General features: G+C 43.3%; 2 protein-coding genes across 2 annotated transcripts; one reads left to right on the top strand and one right to left on the bottom strand.

The window, feature by feature from the left end:
- The first annotated feature begins 403 nt into the window (after nucleotides 1-403).
- Nucleotides 404-6,684, top strand: LOC137481069 (hypoxanthine-guanine phosphoribosyltransferase-like). The gene is made up of 5 exons (XM_068202524.1): nucleotides 404-552; nucleotides 3,682-3,788; nucleotides 4,238-4,421; nucleotides 4,796-4,858; nucleotides 5,612-6,684. Exons 1-5 carry the CDS (start codon nucleotides 535-537, stop codon nucleotides 5,717-5,719), a joined length of 480 nt encoding a protein of 159 aa, XP_068058625.1. The 5' UTR covers nucleotides 404-534; the 3' UTR covers nucleotides 5,720-6,684.
- Nucleotides 6,685-11,736: 5,052 nt separating this feature from the next.
- NUDT7 (nudix hydrolase 7) lies at nucleotides 11,737-15,922 on the bottom strand. The gene is made up of 3 exons (XM_068202523.1): nucleotides 15,683-15,922; nucleotides 14,086-14,244; nucleotides 11,737-12,224 (listed from the first exon to the last, which is right to left on the bottom strand). The coding sequence occupies exons 1-3, from the start codon at nucleotides 15,824-15,826 to the stop codon at nucleotides 11,841-11,843; spliced, it is 687 nt and encodes a 228-aa protein (XP_068058624.1). The 5' UTR covers nucleotides 15,827-15,922; the 3' UTR covers nucleotides 11,737-11,840.
- Between the last annotated feature and the right edge of the window lie 2,748 nt (nucleotides 15,923-18,670).

Here is an 18,670-nt window from a genome sequence, read left to right as displayed (position 1 = left end):
CAAGATCCTTTTAAAAATAGGCTTTGTCTGCTTTATTTTCTGACAGCAAGTTATAACATGAATTTTTAAAAGACATGGACTTTATCACAACAATGGATTGTGTAAACAAACACTGTGTAAGAAAATGGTACACAACCTTACCTTTTACACATACACCACTGATTTACCACCTGCTACAACCAAATATCTGATGAGTGTTTTCAGTTAAAAACCCCACCTCAGATTCTACCTAGTCCTTCCCATTAATTTGACTCATGAGCTTCTCTTTTGCATCTCCCTCGTTCCCCACATCTTTATCCTCATTGGTTACAGCAGGGCTCAAGCTAATTTTATTTCTGGTTAATCTGGTTAGGTAAGAACCTGGGATTGTGATGTCAGTACATAAGCAGAAGGACGTAATGCTTCCTGCAGGGAAGATGGCAATTTTGACCTTCTAGAAGCAAGTCATGGTCTGACTGAAAGATTAACATAGAGCAAGCCAAACTGCAGTAGTAACACCAACTCATTCTGCAAGAGCATCTTCAGAGAGGGATTATGGCTCATGGACTGCAGGTAAGAAAGCATAATGTCCTTGTGTTTGGTTATTTACCTGAAAGGAGCTTTGGCTGGGGGGGAAAGGTCAGCTTCAGCAAAAATAGCAGAACATTAGAAATACTGGCTAATGAAAGGCTTTGGTTCTTATATTTACTCAGCAGAAAAGATGGCTTTCAGAGCAGAGGCATCTGGATAGACTCACTTTTCTACAAATGCATGACATTATTTGACTTTAACATACCTATATTCATATTCTTTCATTCTTTGCCAATGAAACAATAGTTATTAATTTCTCTAATGTACAAAATTGCTGTACTTAGTTTTGTTGTTTTTTCCACTTAAACTCAGAAACTTACATCAATAATTGAACAGATGAAACTAAATTAAACATCTAATTCCTCAAGTTATAAGCTCATTATTTAAAAATTTAATGATTTTGTATGATAGCTTAGTAGATTGCATTATTATTACGGGCTGCCTCTGTATTATTCAGTATATGCCAAGGCGATATTCAACAATGCAAAGGCTTTAATGAGTCTGTAAGGGAGGTTGCTGTGGTGATGAGGTGCTCAAACTGATGCAATCCTTAAAGTTCTGGTTTTGAACTTTTCATTAGGCTTTAAAAATGCTTCACACAGAGGGTATTGTTGTAGAAGATATTGTTTGTACCCAAGACTCTCAATGAACACAGTTGTTAAACCAAGTAACAGCTACAAAGGTACACTGCTGGAGTAGCTTTAAGCAGTAATGACTATGCACACCTATATGCCTCAAGATTACCTTTATTTCACAGTTACATCCACACAAACTCATCCGTCACTTGAGTTGAAGCAGTTGTGGTGTCACTAATCAAGTGCAGTAGGAAGCTCAGCTTTGGCAAAAGGCTGATCTTTAACTTGCTGTGCAGAAGAAATGCTGTGCATTTATAAATGCAAAAGCAGATTGTAAAGCTGAAGTCCATTAAATACTGCAATCGGTATCACGATTAGGCAAAAGAAGCTGCTCAAATTGCAGGGGGCATTATCACTGCTTTTAAGCTGCAGTTAAGTAGAATGCAATAGACATGGGAATCTTGGAGACAAAATAAACCAAAACCCAACAACAAAACAAACAGAACTTTTTATACTGGTGTCAGTGACTATCCTTAAAGGTGCTTTTTTTTGATACTTCAAGTGATAATGATGTTTATGTGTTCCACTAGTCTCAAATAATCATTGTCTTTGATCAATGCTTCTAATTAAGTCAGACTCTCATACTCTGTCTGTGTATTCATCACTAGCAGCCTCCCAGAGGGAGAAATTCGAGATGTGGAGCTGGGTCAATCGAACATCAAGCTATGAGCAGCTCTGCACTCACTAAGGCTGCTCTTGATGCTTGGCACAGCCCGACCCAGCCAATCGCAGTGTCACTGCCCACGTCTCTCCACAATCAATGAGGCACGGACAAACCCGATCCAAAACCAATGCTGTACTTATGCTTTTGCTTCACTGACTTCAGCCATGAAGAAAATAGTATCTAAACCAGGCAGAACAGAACTGCTGCCACCCACCCAGGGCTCAGCTGCGAGGTCAATCTGCATGTTCTCAGACCATCAGGGCTGATAAATTTTGAGTACTTGCAGAATGTGCTTAGTCCAGCCAGGATGAGCTTCTATATCCATTGCCTTGTGCTACTACAATCTGTTTTCTGAAATTTCCTTAACACCTGTCTCTAGTTTTATCTTTAAATGCAGGAAGCTATTTGTGACCAATTTAAAATAAATGGCAGCAATTGGTTATTTCATTTTTGGCTGCCATGAGTTTTGCAAGTGATAACCTACTACTGTTTCCTACCATCCATTTTCTTTTCTTCCTAAGCACTTATCTCTCCTATGCCAAAGCAAAGGAGAATTAAACACAATTCATCTGTCTAAAGAGTTTGCAGGTCTTAACTTGTTGTTAGCAATACTTTATGCTATTACTGCCAAATCCACAGCTCTGAGCTTTTAGCAAGATGCTTTACTGAGTTCTGTGGAAGGTAACTGGTGTGTAGATAACCTAATTTTCACTGTTGAAACTTTGAGCCAGCTCTGAATTTTTCTTTCAGTTAGTTCTGTATTTTTAACAACAGCAGGGCAGTATCAGGTGTGACAAAATCTCATTAATTTGAGGGTGTTTTCCTAATTTATTTCTAAAACTTATATATTAATCTTACTCACAATTCTTTCTACTTCCTTATATGTTTCCTTGCCTGGTTTTGTACCACCACTTAATAAATGAACAAAGCATCCATCAAGGTCTTGAAGGGAGGTAGAATCCAAAGACACCAATCTGTTTGGGGCCAGAAGAGAAACCCAAATGGAGATTATAGCTCTTTTAGACATGCAGACATCTCTGGGTGCAACAGCCTGAAACCAGCATGTTGAATAAAGAACTGTAACCCGAAATCCTGGAGGCAAAAGGGTTAAGGTCCAGATCTGTGGGAGGTAGCCCTGGCCAGTCCCCAGCCATGATGAAGAACACTGCTCCAAGGGCAAACAGCATAACTGCTTCCCACCTGTGGGCACCCTCTGCAGCTTCCCCTCTTCCCACTGCCATCCCAAAGCTTCTCCTTTGGGGTGAGCCATCTCCCTTGTCCTCTGAGACAGCTAAAGGTTGGAATGTCAAAAGTTCAGCTGTGAATTCATGCTTAGGAGGCAGAGTTTTCTCTTTTACACAGTGGAAAATGATGATCAAGGTAGAGCAGCATCTCAAAGTCACATGCTTGACCTGTAATCTCAATCTCCTTGCTTTACATTTTAATTTTCACTTATCTACCACATGAGCAAGCTACTGAGCTCTGCAGAACAGCAAATGGAACAAGGGGGGGGGTTGTTATTGCTTTGGGTGGCTTTTTAAAGGCGTTGATTATGGCCAATAATTTATTTCATAATGACTGGGGCAAAGTACTTGTTTATCCATTCACAACTCCATTCACAACTCAGCCACCAGCTCCTGAGTTATCAGATTGTGAACAGTTCTAGCAGAAAGATCAAAAACTCTCAGAAGTATTTTTATTTTGACATATTATTGGGGTGGAGGAATTTTTTCTTCACACTATCAGAGACTGGAAGCTTTTCCTTGTATGGCTTTGTTGCTAGTTTTAGACTTACTTCCCTTTCCCTTGCAGATAAGAGATGAGGAAAGCGGCTACAACAAAAATCTGTTTTGCATTCCAAAGCATTATGAAGAAGATTTAGAAAGCGTCTTCATTCCTCATGGACTCATCCTGGACAGGTATGAGGGTAAACAGAAAACATTAGGGACAGTGGTGACAATTTTTGTCCCTTCAAATGAAAAGACTGAGGTTCTTGCCCTGTGCAGCCCATGAGAAAAATGGAAACCCTGCAGCATAACACTTCTGTCCTAAAGTCTAGTGCAAGAGGGAGTTTATGGAGAGGATTCCTCTACAAGCCCAGTTAAGCTTCCATGTTCCCTCAAATATCTTTAAAACTACATATCCTGCAATATTAAGGTTTATGGATTAAATCAGCTTGTGCTGCGCAAATATGGAACTAACTTTCCTATGACTTGCTGTGGTCACAATTTGCTAGCTATAAAAACATAACAGCAAGATGAAAATTTTTACAATTTTTACTTGAACATTGCTTAATATATGGACAAACAACTAGATATACAGAACACTTTCCAGAATTCTTTTCTTTTTTGTTTGTTTTTCCCCACAGGACAGAACGTTTGGCTAGAGATATCATGCAAGACATGGGAAGTCATCACATTGTTGCACTATGTGTCCTTAAAGGAGGCTATAAATTCTTTGCTGATTTGCTGGATCATATAAAAGCACTAAACCAAAATGGTGATAAATCTGTGCCTGTTACAGTGGATTTTGTCAGAATAAAGAGCTACTGTGTAAGCAACTTTCTTTTCTTTGGAAAATTGACTCTCTCCATAGACTGGCATTCTAAATACTGGTAGTTTGAGTTTATGCATATAAAAATTGAGTTTATCCATACATTCTGTTCAAATTACATACTAAAAAGGAACTGATTTACTGATCTTCCCCAAAGGGTGGGTATTACACATTCACTGAAACAAACATATAGCAGAACACTCAACATGACTGAAACAAACATATAGCAGAACACTCAACATGACAAAGCCAGGGGCAGATCTCATACTCCCTCCTCTTGCAAAATGCAAGAGCAGCACACCTTTCAAACAAATACAGGGTAACACTTTTGGACATGCTTTATGTGACTTCCATCTCTTCTTTCTCCTTCTAGAGTGATTCACCTGCAGAAAAAATCAGTTTTGTTGGAGAGGAACTGTCTACACTAAATGGGAAGGTATGAATTAGCATTTTCACCTTTTAAAGGGAAACAACTGGTCTCGTGTATTTTCCAGGAAATCCATCTTTATTAAGATTTTGATACTGCATACCTCCAGCCACTTAACACTGATTTAAAATGTTGGGCTTTGAAACAGTGAATAATTCCCACCGATCTCAGTGGAACTTGAAGTGAGCAGTGATGACTGCTCCCAAAGATCCCATTCCCCATTTTATCCCAGAATGCCCAGAAATGAACCATACTAAACTGATTCATGCAGTGTGGCTCTAGAATACTAGTGCTTTACACAGAGCAATATCTAGATCTGACATAGGTGCCTATATCACCACATTTTAAGCTTTCATAAATACTTACAGAAAGACTCTTCGGAAAGCACCAAAGTCAGTAGTAAAAATGACAATCTCCTCTGAAAATCAATGCAACTTCCTTGTAACTGAGGGTTTTAGTGTGCTTTTCTTGTCTGTATAATGTGCTGAAAATTGGCATTTAAGTATTTTCTTTTCTTTTCTTCCTTCTTTCCCTATGTAATCTCTTCCAGAATGTGTTAGTAGTAGAGGTAAGTAATGACTGAACCAGGGGTGGAATGACATGGATTTTTTTCCTTTCTTTTCAAATTAATACATATTACATATAAAATAATAATTAATTATGTTACTGGGCAGCCAGGTTGTTATGCTCTAATTTAATCCACTGACAGTCTGGTTTTCCTTTCAAACTTGAAGGATAATTTTTTTTTTTAATTTCTTTCAGGACATTATTGAGACTGGTAGAACAATGAAAGCACTGCTTTCAAAAATAAAAGAAAAGAAACCAAGGATGGTAAAAGTTGTAAGGTACAAGGATATAGCCACTAACTAATATATTCAAATCATTTGGTGAATAGTCAGTGTATGCTGACAGGTGCTTGTTTGGCTTGAAGTTTGGGGGGGAGGAAGCAAATGCAGGAAGTAATCCTTATCTAGCTGTTGAAAAATTAAATGTTTTTTTAAACTGGGAAATTTTCCTGTGCACTACCATCTTCAGTGCTCAAATTAATAAAAAAAGGTTTTATGGTTCTTTCCATGTAGTCCATAAAGTCTCATGAATTCTCTGTTTCGTACTTCATGCTTGAAGGAAATTCATCTCTTTCCATAGGTTTTCTAACACCACCTCAAGCTGCTTCAATACTAGAATGACAACACAGAATATTTCTTAATATCCTCAACCATAGAATACTTCTTAATATCCTCAACCATAGAAGTTTCCAGAATCTAAGAGTCTGACAGCACTTGGAAGATATCTTCAAGTAGCATTCTAGATCTTCTTTTAGTAGATCTCTAAAAGGAAATTTTGTGGAATATCCCTTCTTCTGTCAAGTAACCACAATGCTTTATAAAAACAGTTGATTTAAGCATCAGTTATTCAGACAGTCCTTCTAGTGACTGTCCAGGAGGTTCTCAATTTCTTCTGAAGTGTACAGGCAAACCAAGAATAGATGTAATTTTGAAGAAGAAATCTTTCTTTTCTCCCTCCCACCCCACTAAAATCATTACCAGCCACTTGGACATGCTTCCCCCTCTGTGCTATTCTAGTGTCCTGAGACATTGCAGGATGGAAGGGGAAAGATCAGAGACACAGGATTGAAGGGAACTGAATACAAAGTCGAGCCAGTTGTATGTAAAGAATGAACCTAGATCAGAGCCTTTGCTTCTCCCTCCACTATGAGGCTGAACACTACTTCTTTCTGTGCAATAATCTCACTGTTTTAATTTAAGTGCATGATTTTAGAACCTTATGGGGAGGCATGGCAGAAAGGAAGCCTACAACTTAGAGCAAGACATATTTTTAAAACCAACCTTCTCTGCTCTACCTTACAGCCTGCTGGTAAAAAGGACATGTCAGAGTCCAGATTACAGACCAGACTGTAAGTATCATGTTTTTCTAGTATTTTTTTCCTGTTTTTTCCAAAACACAGTCTTTCAATTTCACTTCAGGCAGCACATCTGACAACTGGCACATAAGTTTCATGAAGGCCAAGAGAAATGGGGAGAAACTACATAAAAGCTTGTGATCTAATGACTAGCTACACCATCCTGAGGCCTCACGACCACCTTCTTTTTTTCCTGAGTGCAAATTTAGCTACCTGATATACAAATTTAACTATTCAGATAGCAAAAAGAGAATTAAACCTTAATTGTGTTTTGCTCTGCTTTGACCCCAGAGGGCATTTGTTTTGACATTTGGCATTATTAAACTTGTCTTGTTTCCAAACTGAAAAGTCCTACTGAATCAAAGTTCATCTCCTTTCACTCAAGTAAAATCTCACTCCTTTTCTCCTCTCCCAGGACGAACTCATAACTAGGTTTTAAACAATTATTTTTTTAATAAAAGTCATTCTCTTAACACCTTAATTATATTACTGACTGATGAGAATGGTTTAGATTCTAACATCTGTCATCAATTTACAGCTCGGATTCTTAAGGAAGCACCCTGAAAGAGATGACGCCTATTTCCCTTAGCTCAAGTATGTGTTGAATACCAGCTGTGCACTTAAAAGCTACTTACACCACTGAAGTATAAAAAGAACTGTATTTTCTTACAGATACAGGCTTTGAAATTCCAGATAAATTTGTGGTTGGATACGCTCTTGACTATAATGAATACTTCAGAGATTTAAATGTAAGTACATGCACATTCCTCCACTGCCAGGTATCAGGTACCTACCTACCACAGGTACCCAGCAAGAATACTTGCTTCTACTCAGAGCTTCTCAACAATTAAAAAACCTTCAATTCCAGCTATAAACTTCCATTAAAAGAGCAAAACCATTTTTAAGGTGCCAACTTGGTAAAGCAATGTAAGTGCATAACAAATGTTTGTGCTTCACCTTTTTATAATTCTACTCCACAAGTCTCATGTCTCAGCCATGCTGCAGGACATTCTGAACCCCCAGGATGGTGAGCAGAATACAATCTGTGGCCCAATCTGAAAAGGAAATAACTTGCAATTTGACTTTAATTGGACATTTGTCTCTCTTAGTTCAATCCTACGTTCCTCTTCTGTCACCGAGTCTTTGAAGTGGCTGTGCAGGGGCTCTGTGTGAAGGTTTTCCATACACTTACAGATAACACGTCTGTAAGATCTCTCTTCCCTTATTCTATTACAGGTTCCTTAGGCTGCACAGAGTAATAGACTTGGAAACATCACAAACTAATAGGGTTTTCAAATGTACTTCCTTAATTCTGGTTAAATTGGAAAGTTTTTCACATTCTAAGTCTTTTTACTAAGACAAACCAATTCTGCTGAAGACACAAACAATCTGTGCTATTCCTCAGCAGCATGAAGGCAAATGCAGTAATTTAACAAACCCAAGTTCTTTAGGATATATAAAGAACTTGGGTTTCTATGTGGGTTTTTATATGATGCCTTGTGTAGGCTGGCTTAGAACAGAGGCTAGACGGAGTTAAAGAATAAAGTAGGGATTTATTAAAAAGCCTCAATGGATCCACCTTGGGCAGCACAAGAGCCCAGCCAGGGTCACACCCAAGATGGACCAAAATGGTTGCAAAACGCACAACCAGTCACAGGGTCTCTCACTTTGATAAGTTCTGGCCCATCTGCATATTGGAGTTCATTGTCCAGTTACAACTTTAGCCCATGAAGTCCCACCCTTCTTGCTTTTCTCTCTTCAGCCCACATTGTTTATGCTCTTGGGCCTGAGATCTGGATCAGTTGTCCTTGGTCCCCAGCTAGAGAAGGAATTGTTTTGTCTGTCTGCTCTGTGAAGAGAGCTCACCATCCCCTGATATGATGCTCAGAACTACATACTAAAGCAGTACAGAATCTGAAAAGTGTAAAACCTAAAACCTAAGGCATCATATATATTACAGACAAACTTGGAAAGAATATTAAAATCTCAGGTTTAATGCAAGCAAGGAACTTGCAACAATTATGATTCTGGTGTGGTTTTATTACAATGCTGGGAATACAACTGAAAATCAGGCTTGCATTTCATTCGGAGATAGAGGTTGATAAATACTGTACTTTTTTTTTTTTTTCTTTTAGCACATCTGTATTGTGAAAGAGAATGCCAAAGAAAAATACAGGATGTAGTAACGTCAGTCTTCTGCAGCACTAATTCCTGGCTACAGATTAGGTGACAAACCCTTGCACCAGGAAATGACTTCTGCTACTTGTGTGTCCCTAAGAAGAACGAGAAGCTAAATGTTAGCGCCCGGGACCTGCAGCTGGCTGATTGCCACGGGGCTTTGCGCTCTACAGGAGCTGTTGAGAGCCGGGGTTTTCCGATGTGGAGGAGCAGCCCGGAGCTGGGGCCGAGGCTCTGGCGATATCGAGCGCTGCCGCCGGGGCCGTCCCGTTCCGGGCCTGGGAGCGAATTGCTCCCGCTGTGCCCGGGGACCGCGGGGGCACCAGGGCTGGAACAGGCGGGGACCGAGCGGGGACTCAGGCGGATCGAGGCGAGACAGAGGGGGCACCGAGGGCGGAATGAGGCGGAACGAGGAGTGAAGGAGCCCAGGCGCGTTCAGGCGGCTGCACTCGGCGATTCACCAAGAGAGTTGTTCACGGAGCACTGGTCTCTGCGAGCGAGTCCTGAGAATTCACAGAGCATTGGTCTCTGCGAGCGAGTCCTGAATTCCGGGTGAAGGTAAAGACTGACTCAAGCTGTGCTTTCTGGTTTTGTCACGTCTGTGCTCTAAAAGAGAATGCCAAAGGGAAATACAGGATGGGATAATGCCACTCTTCAGTTCGGTGGCATGTCCAGCTGAGTGGATGAACAATATATAGTCTACTGATTGTAATGAACAAAGTTTCCAGGTGCTCCCCAGAGAGGCAGAAAGGGCCTTCCTAGTTCCCGTGGCAGCACTGGAATGGCTGCTGGCTCTAGCTGAGTACTGATATTGAAATGTTGATTAGCTAATTGCTCTGTTTGTTTTCTCTAAACTACCGGGAGATAACCTGCCTCCCCCCACCACACCGACATTCTGGGACTAAAATGCAAGTAAGAAAACCCACTGGGATCATGGGAGTATTTTTTGGGGATAAAGACACCCCTGAATAAAGAACTAAACACAGTAGAGGGGGATAGACAAATGCCCTAGCTGAGGAAGAGGGAAACACATCCCCTGATCGACTTTTGTCCGTCATCATCATCATCGTCCGTCATCATCACAAAAAGACTAGACTAGAATAGGCTATGCGAGGTGGAGACGGAAAAGACAGAGCTCCCTGCGGCTGCCACCAGGCAGGGAGTGGGGACAGCTGTTGTTCTGGACTTCAGCAACAGACTCTGCACACCACGCCTCCTCACCCTTTGGCCACCGGTGTGCCACAGGGAAAAAGAAGGGACAGCTGCTGCTCTGGACTTCAGCAACAGACTCTGCATGCCTCCTTCCTTTCGGCCACCTGGGAAAGCTACAACAGCGGGGGCAAGCTCCGTACGGGACCTCTGCCCAGCTGATCTTTTTAATACAGAGCTGAAAATTAATAAAGGCATTGGCCCTGTTCATTTCACTGATGGTGCTTTTCTCCCAACATTTCATAAATAAACTAGTCTATACTTTTTTCTTCCTATAATATTACTTAAACTGTTTAAAGGTGAATGAGTTCTGTTCAAGTTTTGGTGGGTTGCTATGATCTGGTTATTAAAATTATTAAGGAGATGCCCCTGAATTAAGGTGCAAAATGAGACCATATGTCAAAGTCGATAGTCTGGGTTTTATGTAATAATAAATGTGAGGAAGAGAAACAGAAAGAAATAGAAAAAGGGGGGGGGGGGAGGGAGGGGGGCTGGGAAGAGGGGAAGAAAGAGAGTGACAGGGACAGATTTAGTAGAAAATATCACCATTCCATGGATCACATGGAATTTTAGTAGAAAATATCACCATTCCATGGATCACATCCCATCCCATGAAATCCTCTTCTGGTCTTCTCTGTGGTGAGGTCTCACAACACATAAGACCCCAATGGATTAATGGAGATTTGGGCAAAGTGGGACTGCCCAGGTACCTCCCTGGGGTGGGGCAAGTTGGACTCTGTCTCTTGCTCCTTTTCAATAATGTAAACTCTTGAGCACCAGTATATCCCTGGAGTCTGCCATGAACTGGGTTGTGGATTTTCAGGTCTGCTGTGTTACGTGGCATGCCATGCAGCCATCTGGTGCAAGGCCTCAGGGATGGGTCTGGGGGCACTTTGGAGGTCTTTGATGGGTTATGACAGCCCCTCAGCTGCCCCTCATGGGAATGTGCCCTGGATGTGGCCTTCTGGGGGTGGGGGTTTGAGAGCTGAGCCAGTTTGTGTGAGGAAGGATGGGTGTCCACTGCCTCTTACCAGAGGTGACTCCACACACCCAAAATTTCCTCTGCTGCTGTTGTTTGGGACTGGGCTCCTGTTCCCTTTGCGGTCAGTGCCATAGCTGCTGTTGTTTGTTTGCTTTGTTATATACACCGGTAAAGAGCTGTTATCCCTATTGCCATATCTGTGCCTGAGAGCTCCTTGATTTCACAATTCTAATAATCCAGAGGGAAGGGGTTTTCATTGTCCATTCCAAGGGAGGCTTTCTTTCTGCCTTCCCTAGCAGACACCTGTCTTGTAAACCAAGACAACTGCCATTGTTACTTTCATCCTTGTCACAGCCTGGTAGTGCCCAGACTGATTTTTGATCCTGAAAGAAGCATCAAATCTGTAACCAAGTCCTGTTCAGCCTAAGGAAAGGTTTTGTGAAACTACAACTGAATTTCAAGGAGAGACTTTAATGGCCCTTTGTCTGGTTTGTATCATTCTGTGCAGAAAAATTTGCACTTTTTGCTAGAAAATGATAAAGAATATAATATAGAATCCCATTCAGGAAAGCAGTTAAGTCACTTACTTTTATTCCCAATTCAGAAGAAATTCAAGTGTAGCTTTGAAAAAATAGGTACAAGGGAAATAAAGAGACCTCCTTTCTCCTCTTTCAAAATGAATTAATGGCCGGACCAAGTTGTCACAGATTACTCTTCTTTCTTTCATGTACGGATGCGTACAAATTAATGAAGTAATTCTCAGAGGATGAAATTAAGTTGTCAAGATCATAATCCACTTCAAAGGTAGGTGTCTCTCCAAAAATTACAAGAGCAAGAAATACAGCAAAGTGGGCAGTCAGTCCCCATATCTTGAATGACTTTCTGTGTTCCTGGTCATCATATGTAAAGCAGTGTATCCGAGTTAAGTAACCTGAGGAGGTTTTATAAGAGAAGGTCTTGTAATTTAAGGGCTTGACAAAGTACTCCAAAGGCACAACAAAAACCTCGCTCACTTCATCTGGATTAGGAGTGACCTCGAATGTATCCTCCACAAATCCTACAACTGGTGTCACCAAGTTATTCATCTATAAAGAGAGAAAAAAAACCCAATAAATAAGTAAATTTTAAAAAATCAACAAAACCCTCAAACATGTTTGTACCAAGTAAAAATGTTCATTACTTAAAAAAACATTTCGTTGTTACAAAATGGGTACAAGAAGCCTATGAAATATTTTTAACTGCAATGCAATTTAGTCCCCATAATGGTGAGCTATTTAATTTGACTTGGAGAATTTGAAATCATATTTTTCTATTTGTCAAAAATGACTTTACAAATAATCTCTTCATCCTGTATAATCATATAGCAGTTAAAAAGGCCTGCCACTTTGTCACAGAAGTAAAAAAGCATACATGTTTTCTCATTTACATTTTTTAATTCTGATTTTAATCCAGATTTTCCCTATCCTTCATCATATTTCTGTATTGTTTTCCTGGGATATAGGAATTTTCCAGAATATGGGAGTATTTTTCTATAGGTACAGAAATATTATTGCAATATATTTAGCCATAAAATATAACACTTCTTGAAAAACCTTATTTATGGACACTTTGATTCTAAATGTAATCCCTAGTTCCATGGGAAGACAAAAACACTGAATTAATAGTTTGCATCAACGGAACACCAAAATTTTTTCGGATACATTGCTAGTTCTATTTATTCACACTAACAAAGACTACTGTCCTGAAAAGGAGGAAGAGCAAAAGAGTGTTTGTGGTATTTGATTCAAGTCTGGAAAGACCCCGTCCAATTCAGAAGCACCTGGAATGTATATATTGAGGAGCCAGAGTACATGTACATCTGACATGTACAATATTCATGGTCCAACACCCACACTATCTCTCCTACTGACTGAAGTAACTGGCTGGAAAACAGGGAAAATTTGTTCCTTTTTACACACTGCCTCTGAACTAAGTGGCGTTAAGGCTATCTGTAGAGAAATTATAATTTAAGTAGTTAAATAAAGCTTTTTTCAATACAATTTCAAATGTAGTTCTTTCCTTTTTTAATGAGGAGAGCATATTGCTAACAGATAGAAGAACAGGAGGCATAGTAATAAACTGTTACGTGGTGAACAAAAATAGTCTTCATAAACAGCAATTCCTCTGTTCTGTGGGAAAACTGATCCTATGTAATACTGAACACTGTTATAGAAATTGAGAACCTGTTAATTGACAAATGGTGACCTACACTCCAAAGACACCTCTGGAGTCTCCCTGCTAGAGGAAGATGATGCACACGATCCCGGTGCACATCCTCTCTAGTGCTCCCTCTGTCTGCACTGCCCTGGAGTCAGCAGACAACAAACGACACACCTGTGAGGCTACAGCAGCCTGCTGCGACCCTGCCTGGGTGAGTGAGCTCTGCACAGCTCCAGAGACGGAGATTATACAGCCTGTCAGGAACATCTGCTCCAGTTTTGGGCTGACCTCAGGTGAAGAGGATTTTTTCCTTGCATCTTATCAAAATGTCCATGCTGCTGCTGTCTCCACTGCCTCAAGAAGAGTTCTGGTATTGTTCTCTCTCTGACCCCCCAGGAGAAGAAAGCAGCCAAAAGCCCTGGTAGCTTTCAAACTGAGCAAGCCCACCTCTCTCAGCCTGCCTGCTCATCACCCACTGGCTGTAGCCCCGTGACTGTGCTCATGGCTCTCTGCTAAACTCTCGCCAGGGCAGCGCTGCCTGTGTGGTACTCCAGAGTCACTGACTGGTGCCCCAGAGCTGGTCTCACAAATACCAAACACTGAGCAAGAGCCCTTTCCCTGGGCTCTGCTGGACACACGGACTGTGCACATGAAGAAGCAGCACCTCTTGGAAGTTACAGGTTTGAAAAGGTCACTGCCAACCACACAAAAGCACCCAAACTTATTCTGTATTGATATGCTACTTACTTTATCAATTCCAGGCATCAGCCTACAGATGACTTCCACCTTCTCTGGCTGAAGACCCACTTCTTCTTTAGCTTCTCGGAGAGCAGTGTCAATGTCATCTTTATCAGTGGCTTCCCTTTTACCTCCCGGAAAACACACTTCCCCTGGTGATCTTCTCAGCTAGAATGTAAAGGAGTGCTACTGTTAAATATAACAAGGTTTATGTTTCTTATTGGATCCACACAGATGCATGTTGGTATTGCAGCATCCCTTTATGTTTATCTTTCCAGTCAAAGAAGGTGGAAATGGTGGTTAAGGTTTCTGCAGAACAGAAGAAACCTGCCTTAGCAAGAGTAGCTACCTAAGAAAACGCTGAGGCTATCCCCTGCTAATCCATAAACCCTTGCTATAAGAAATACACTGCACCTGTACAGCATTGTGTAACTGTGGAACTTCTGCTTTAGTATGTCAAAGTTTACATTTTGCATTATCTTATTTGCATAAATGACTGACAGGTGAATCCAGACAGACAACTTGTAGAGCAAGATTAAAATACTCTAAGAGCAAAAACTTCTGAAAGACACAATTAAATAATGTACCTGTGAAAAGGGAAATAACATTTTGCTTCAGCCCAAAAAGGTTATGCAGCAAAAGAATGAAAATGGTTGGTTCTGTTTCCTATTTGTTATCTATAGTTAGGATGTGTTTTGTTTATTTGGTTGGGTGGTGTTGAGAACCAGGAGAGGGGCAGGGTTGAAGACATGACCAAAACGGGAAGAAGGATGAAAAAGGAAGGGACAGGAGAGTTGGCAGTCGGCAGAGCTGAAGTTCCTGAGTAGCCAGTCAATGGGAAAGGGGACAGGGACCACGGAAAGGGTATAAAAGATTGCCATTTTGTCAAAGTGTGTGTGTGTGTGTTTGTGTTTTTGCGTGTTTTCGCCTCTCGGCAGGGAGACACGCAGCTAACTCATTACAAATTAAGTTCCTGAGTTATTGCTTCGAAGTCTGTGTCTTCTCTTAACTGTATCAGAAAGTAAGTTATTTCTAAGATACCTATAAGCTTTAAGTACATTCCAGTAGTAGGCTTGTGCATCAAGGGTCAGTAAAAAACACATTTACGATCAATGTATCAGGTGTGTAACTGGGATTATTTGTTTTTTAGGCAAGACCCAGCAACAGAAAAAAGTAATTCCTGAATACAGGCAGTTGATGTGCACAGCGATGGAAAACAAGAGTTGTAAAAGAAAACAAAATGCTAGAGAAAGAGTTCTGGGAGCCTTGGGTTGTTGCCTTTTATGTATTAAAGGGTGAAAATAGTATTATTAATTGCAGACTGAAAAACCTCACATAATAAAGCTGCACTGCGTAGTCAGTTTCCTTACTTAAGTAAGCAGATAAGTAAGCAATCATTGCCGACTGTGGAAATTACAATTTCCTGTCACGGGTTTCCGGGATCCCGGCATGTTGCTGGCACGCGAACAGCAGAATCACAGGAGTGTAAAAACAACAGGCTGTGCCCTTGGGAACAAGGGGCGGGACTGGGGGTGTGCAGGGGCCGGGAGGGCGCACACCGCTGGTTCCCCGGGAAGGATCGCGCCGCTCGGAGCCCCCCCGGTACCTGCATGGAGCGGACGGTGAGCAGCAGGTGCAGCCGCCCCCCTCGCACCACGAGCGGCAGCAGCACGGCGGCTCTGGGCAGCGGCAAGCGGGAGAACTTGTCCCCGACATCGAACTGCCTCAGGCGGCGCCGGGCCTTCTCCATGACCCCCTGCCTAGGAGCGGGCAGAGCGGAGCACCGGCACCCTCCGGCCGTGCCCCGCTCATCCCCCGTGACCCCTGGGCAGGGACCGGGACCGGGACCGGGGCCTGGCTCCTCTTGCCGCTCTGCCGCCATCTCCAGCACCGCCAGCGGCTGCGCCCTGCCCGGCCCCCGGCCCGGCTCCGCCAGTCGGCGCTCGATCGTTCCCGGTGCCGCTGCGGGCGTGCCCCTGGCCCGGAGCCGCGGCGCCGCTCGCTCCCTGCCCCACGCGGAGCCCGCTGCCCCACACCTGCAGCGGCTCCATCGATTCCGTCCAGGCCCGCCTCAGCTCCGGGACCGGAGCAGCTCGCAGTGGGGGAAGGACCGTGAAAGTGCTGCATCCGTGCCCAGTCACAGAATCATAGAACAGGGAAGGGACCTTAAAGATCACCTTTTTCCTCCTCCGTGGTGCTAGAAATGCACTAACTTTTAGATACAACTCAGCGGGCGCAAATCGTTGAAGCAAGGAAAACGCTTTATTAGTAACGATTGAGCTGAGCCAGGGGGTGTGCCTCCCTTCCCCGCTCCCTTGCCCGAGAGACGAACACACGCCGCCCCTGAGGAAATGGCTTCTTTTTATACCTTTTCCTGGCCGGGGCGGTCCCTGTCCCCTTTCCCATTGGGTGGATACTCGGGAACTTCCATTCTCTCCCAGCCGCCAACTTTTCACAAAATCACAAAATGAATTAGGTTGGAAAAGACCTTTAAGATCATCTAGTCCAACCTATGACCTAACACCTCCTCATCAAGTAAACCATGGCACTGAGTGCCTCGTGCAGTCTTTTTTTAAACATGTCCAAGGTTGGTGACTCCACCACCTCCCCAGGCAGAAGATTCCAGCATGCAATTACTCTTGCAGTGAAGAATTTTTTTCTAACGTCTAACCTAAACTTCCCTTGGCACAGCTTGAGACTGTGTCCTCTCATTCTGTCACTTGTTGCCTGGAGAAAGAGCCCAGCTCCACCTGAGCACAGGCACCTTTCAGGAGCTGTGGAGAGTGATCAGGTCACCTCTGAGTCTCCTTTTCTCCAGGCTGAGCATCCCCAGCTCCCTCAGCTGTTCCTCACAGGGCTTGTGTTCCCAGCCCCTCACCAGCCTTGTTGCCTCCTCTGGACATGTTCAAGCATCTCAATGTTCTTCCCAAACTGAGGGGCCAGAACTGGACACAGCACTCAAGGTGTGGCCTCACCAGTGCCAATGACCTCCCTGCTCCTGCTGGCCACACCATTCCTGATCCAGGCCAGGAGCCATTGGCCTTCTTGGCCACCTGGGCACACTGCTGGCTCATGTTCAGCTGGTTGTTGACCAGTAACCCCAGGTCCCTTTCTGTCTGGGCACTGTCCAGCCACTCTATCCCCAGTCTGTAGCACTGCAGGGGTTGCTGTGGCCAACGAGCAGGACTTGGCACTTGTTAAACTTTATGTTGTTGGACTCCGCCCATCTATCCAGCCTGTCCAGGTTCCTCTGCAGAGCCCTCCTACCCTCCAGCAGATTGACACATGCTCCCACCTTGGTCACATCTGCAAATTTACGGTCTCCTCCCCTCTCCTCCTACTTCTTTTTTAGTCAGGTCTTCAACCCCACCCCTCTCCCAGCTCACAGCAACACTCAACAAACCAACCAGAACAAATCCAAACAATCCAAACAACACCACATAGAACCAACACCTTTCATTCTTTAACCTAACAACCTTTTGGCTTCAGCAAAATATCACCTCATCTCTCACAATCCAGCCTTTCCTTTTATTATCCTTTTTTTGCTGAAGCCCTTGATTTAATTACTCTGTCTGGTCAGCACAAACTGGCTCCTTTTGTGAAGTAGTTATAAATAAGATTAATCATTTTTTATTAGGTTGGTGTTAAATTAACTAAGAATTACCAATTAACTAAGAAGTAATTAATTAACTTAGGGCAGGAGACCATCAGCAGCAGAAGACATGATGTTGCCGGCTCCTGCCGGATGCTCCAGCTGACACAAATGCTGTAACTCGGGTTTTGGTTTCCAGTGCACCTGCTTCTTGGGTCTCTGGCCTTCCTCTGTCTGCCATAACGCAGAGCATTTCGGTTTACCAAGACTCTTCTTCTCCCGGGCTCTGCCTTTCAAAATCACCCGCACCCTCTTCTGAGTTGGCTTCAGGTTAGGAATCCTAGGAAGAAGGGGACTGGTATTAGCCAGTCGAACATTCCCAGCCAGCCGCTTTTCTGTCTCCTTGCAGAGTGCACAGTGTTGCATCCTCCCTCTGTGCAAGCAGTGAGCAGCAGATAAAACAACTGCAGTCACTGCATAGAGGCTGCAGAGGTGCAAGGACAGGAACATGACCAGTTAAGTGCCTGGGGACCAACTACAGCACACGGGGTTCCATGTAGAGAAGCAGGCCTTGCTTGTCCCAAAAGGAAGCAGAGCTAGGGACTGGCTGGTCCCCAGATCTCTCGTTCCAGATTTTGCAGCCCTCCGGGAGCTTAATGTTTCATACAGTGTCTTTTCCCAGTGTCTCCCTACCAAGGCCAGATGATCTTTCCGTGCTCATGTGGGTGTTTCTGCTGCCTCTCTGGGGCTGCCTGTCTCCAGGCCCACCTCCCCATCCCAGTCAGAGGGACTGAAGGGAGGGTGTTAGGAGACAAACCAGGCTGTGCTTGGTGATGCCCAGCAATAGGATGAGAGGCAATGGGCAGAACCTGAACAGGAAATTCCACCTGAACCTGAGGAAGAACTTCTTGCCTGAGCAGGTGACAGCTTGCCCAGAGAGGGTGTGGAGTGTCCCTCACTGGAATCATTCCAGAGCCCTCTGGACACAACCCTGTGCTCTGG

The sequence above is a fragment of the Anomalospiza imberbis genome, chromosome 12 (genome assembly GCF_031753505.1).
Source record: "Anomalospiza imberbis isolate Cuckoo-Finch-1a 21T00152 chromosome 12, ASM3175350v1, whole genome shotgun sequence".
Classification (NCBI taxonomy): domain Eukaryota; kingdom Metazoa; phylum Chordata; class Aves; order Passeriformes; family Viduidae; genus Anomalospiza; species Anomalospiza imberbis.
The sequence above is the reverse complement of the archived record's forward strand: the minus strand, read 5'-3'. Positions and strand labels throughout refer to the sequence as shown.

Bases quoted from the DNA above. Each gene is read 5' to 3' on its own strand.
- NUDT7 (XM_068202523.1), bottom strand. From the start codon at position 15,826: ATGGAGAAGGCCCGGCGCCGCCTGAGGCAGTTCGATGTCGGGGACAAG. The intron at 14,245-15,682 runs GTACCGGGGGGG...TTTACATTCTAG, and splicing joins TCACCGTCCGCTCCATGCAG to CTGAGAAGATCACCAGGGGA. The intron at 12,225-14,085 runs GTAAGTAGCATA...CTCTCTTTATAG, and splicing joins TGATGCCTGGAATTGATAAA to ATGAATAACTTGGTGACACC.
- LOC137481069 (XM_068202524.1), top strand. The intron at 3,789-4,237 runs GTATGAGGGTAA...TTTTCCCCACAG, and splicing joins CATGGACTCATCCTGGACAG to GACAGAACGTTTGGCTAGAG. The intron at 4,422-4,795 runs GTAAGCAACTTT...TTCTCCTTCTAG, and splicing joins TCAGAATAAAGAGCTACTGT to AGTGATTCACCTGCAGAAAA.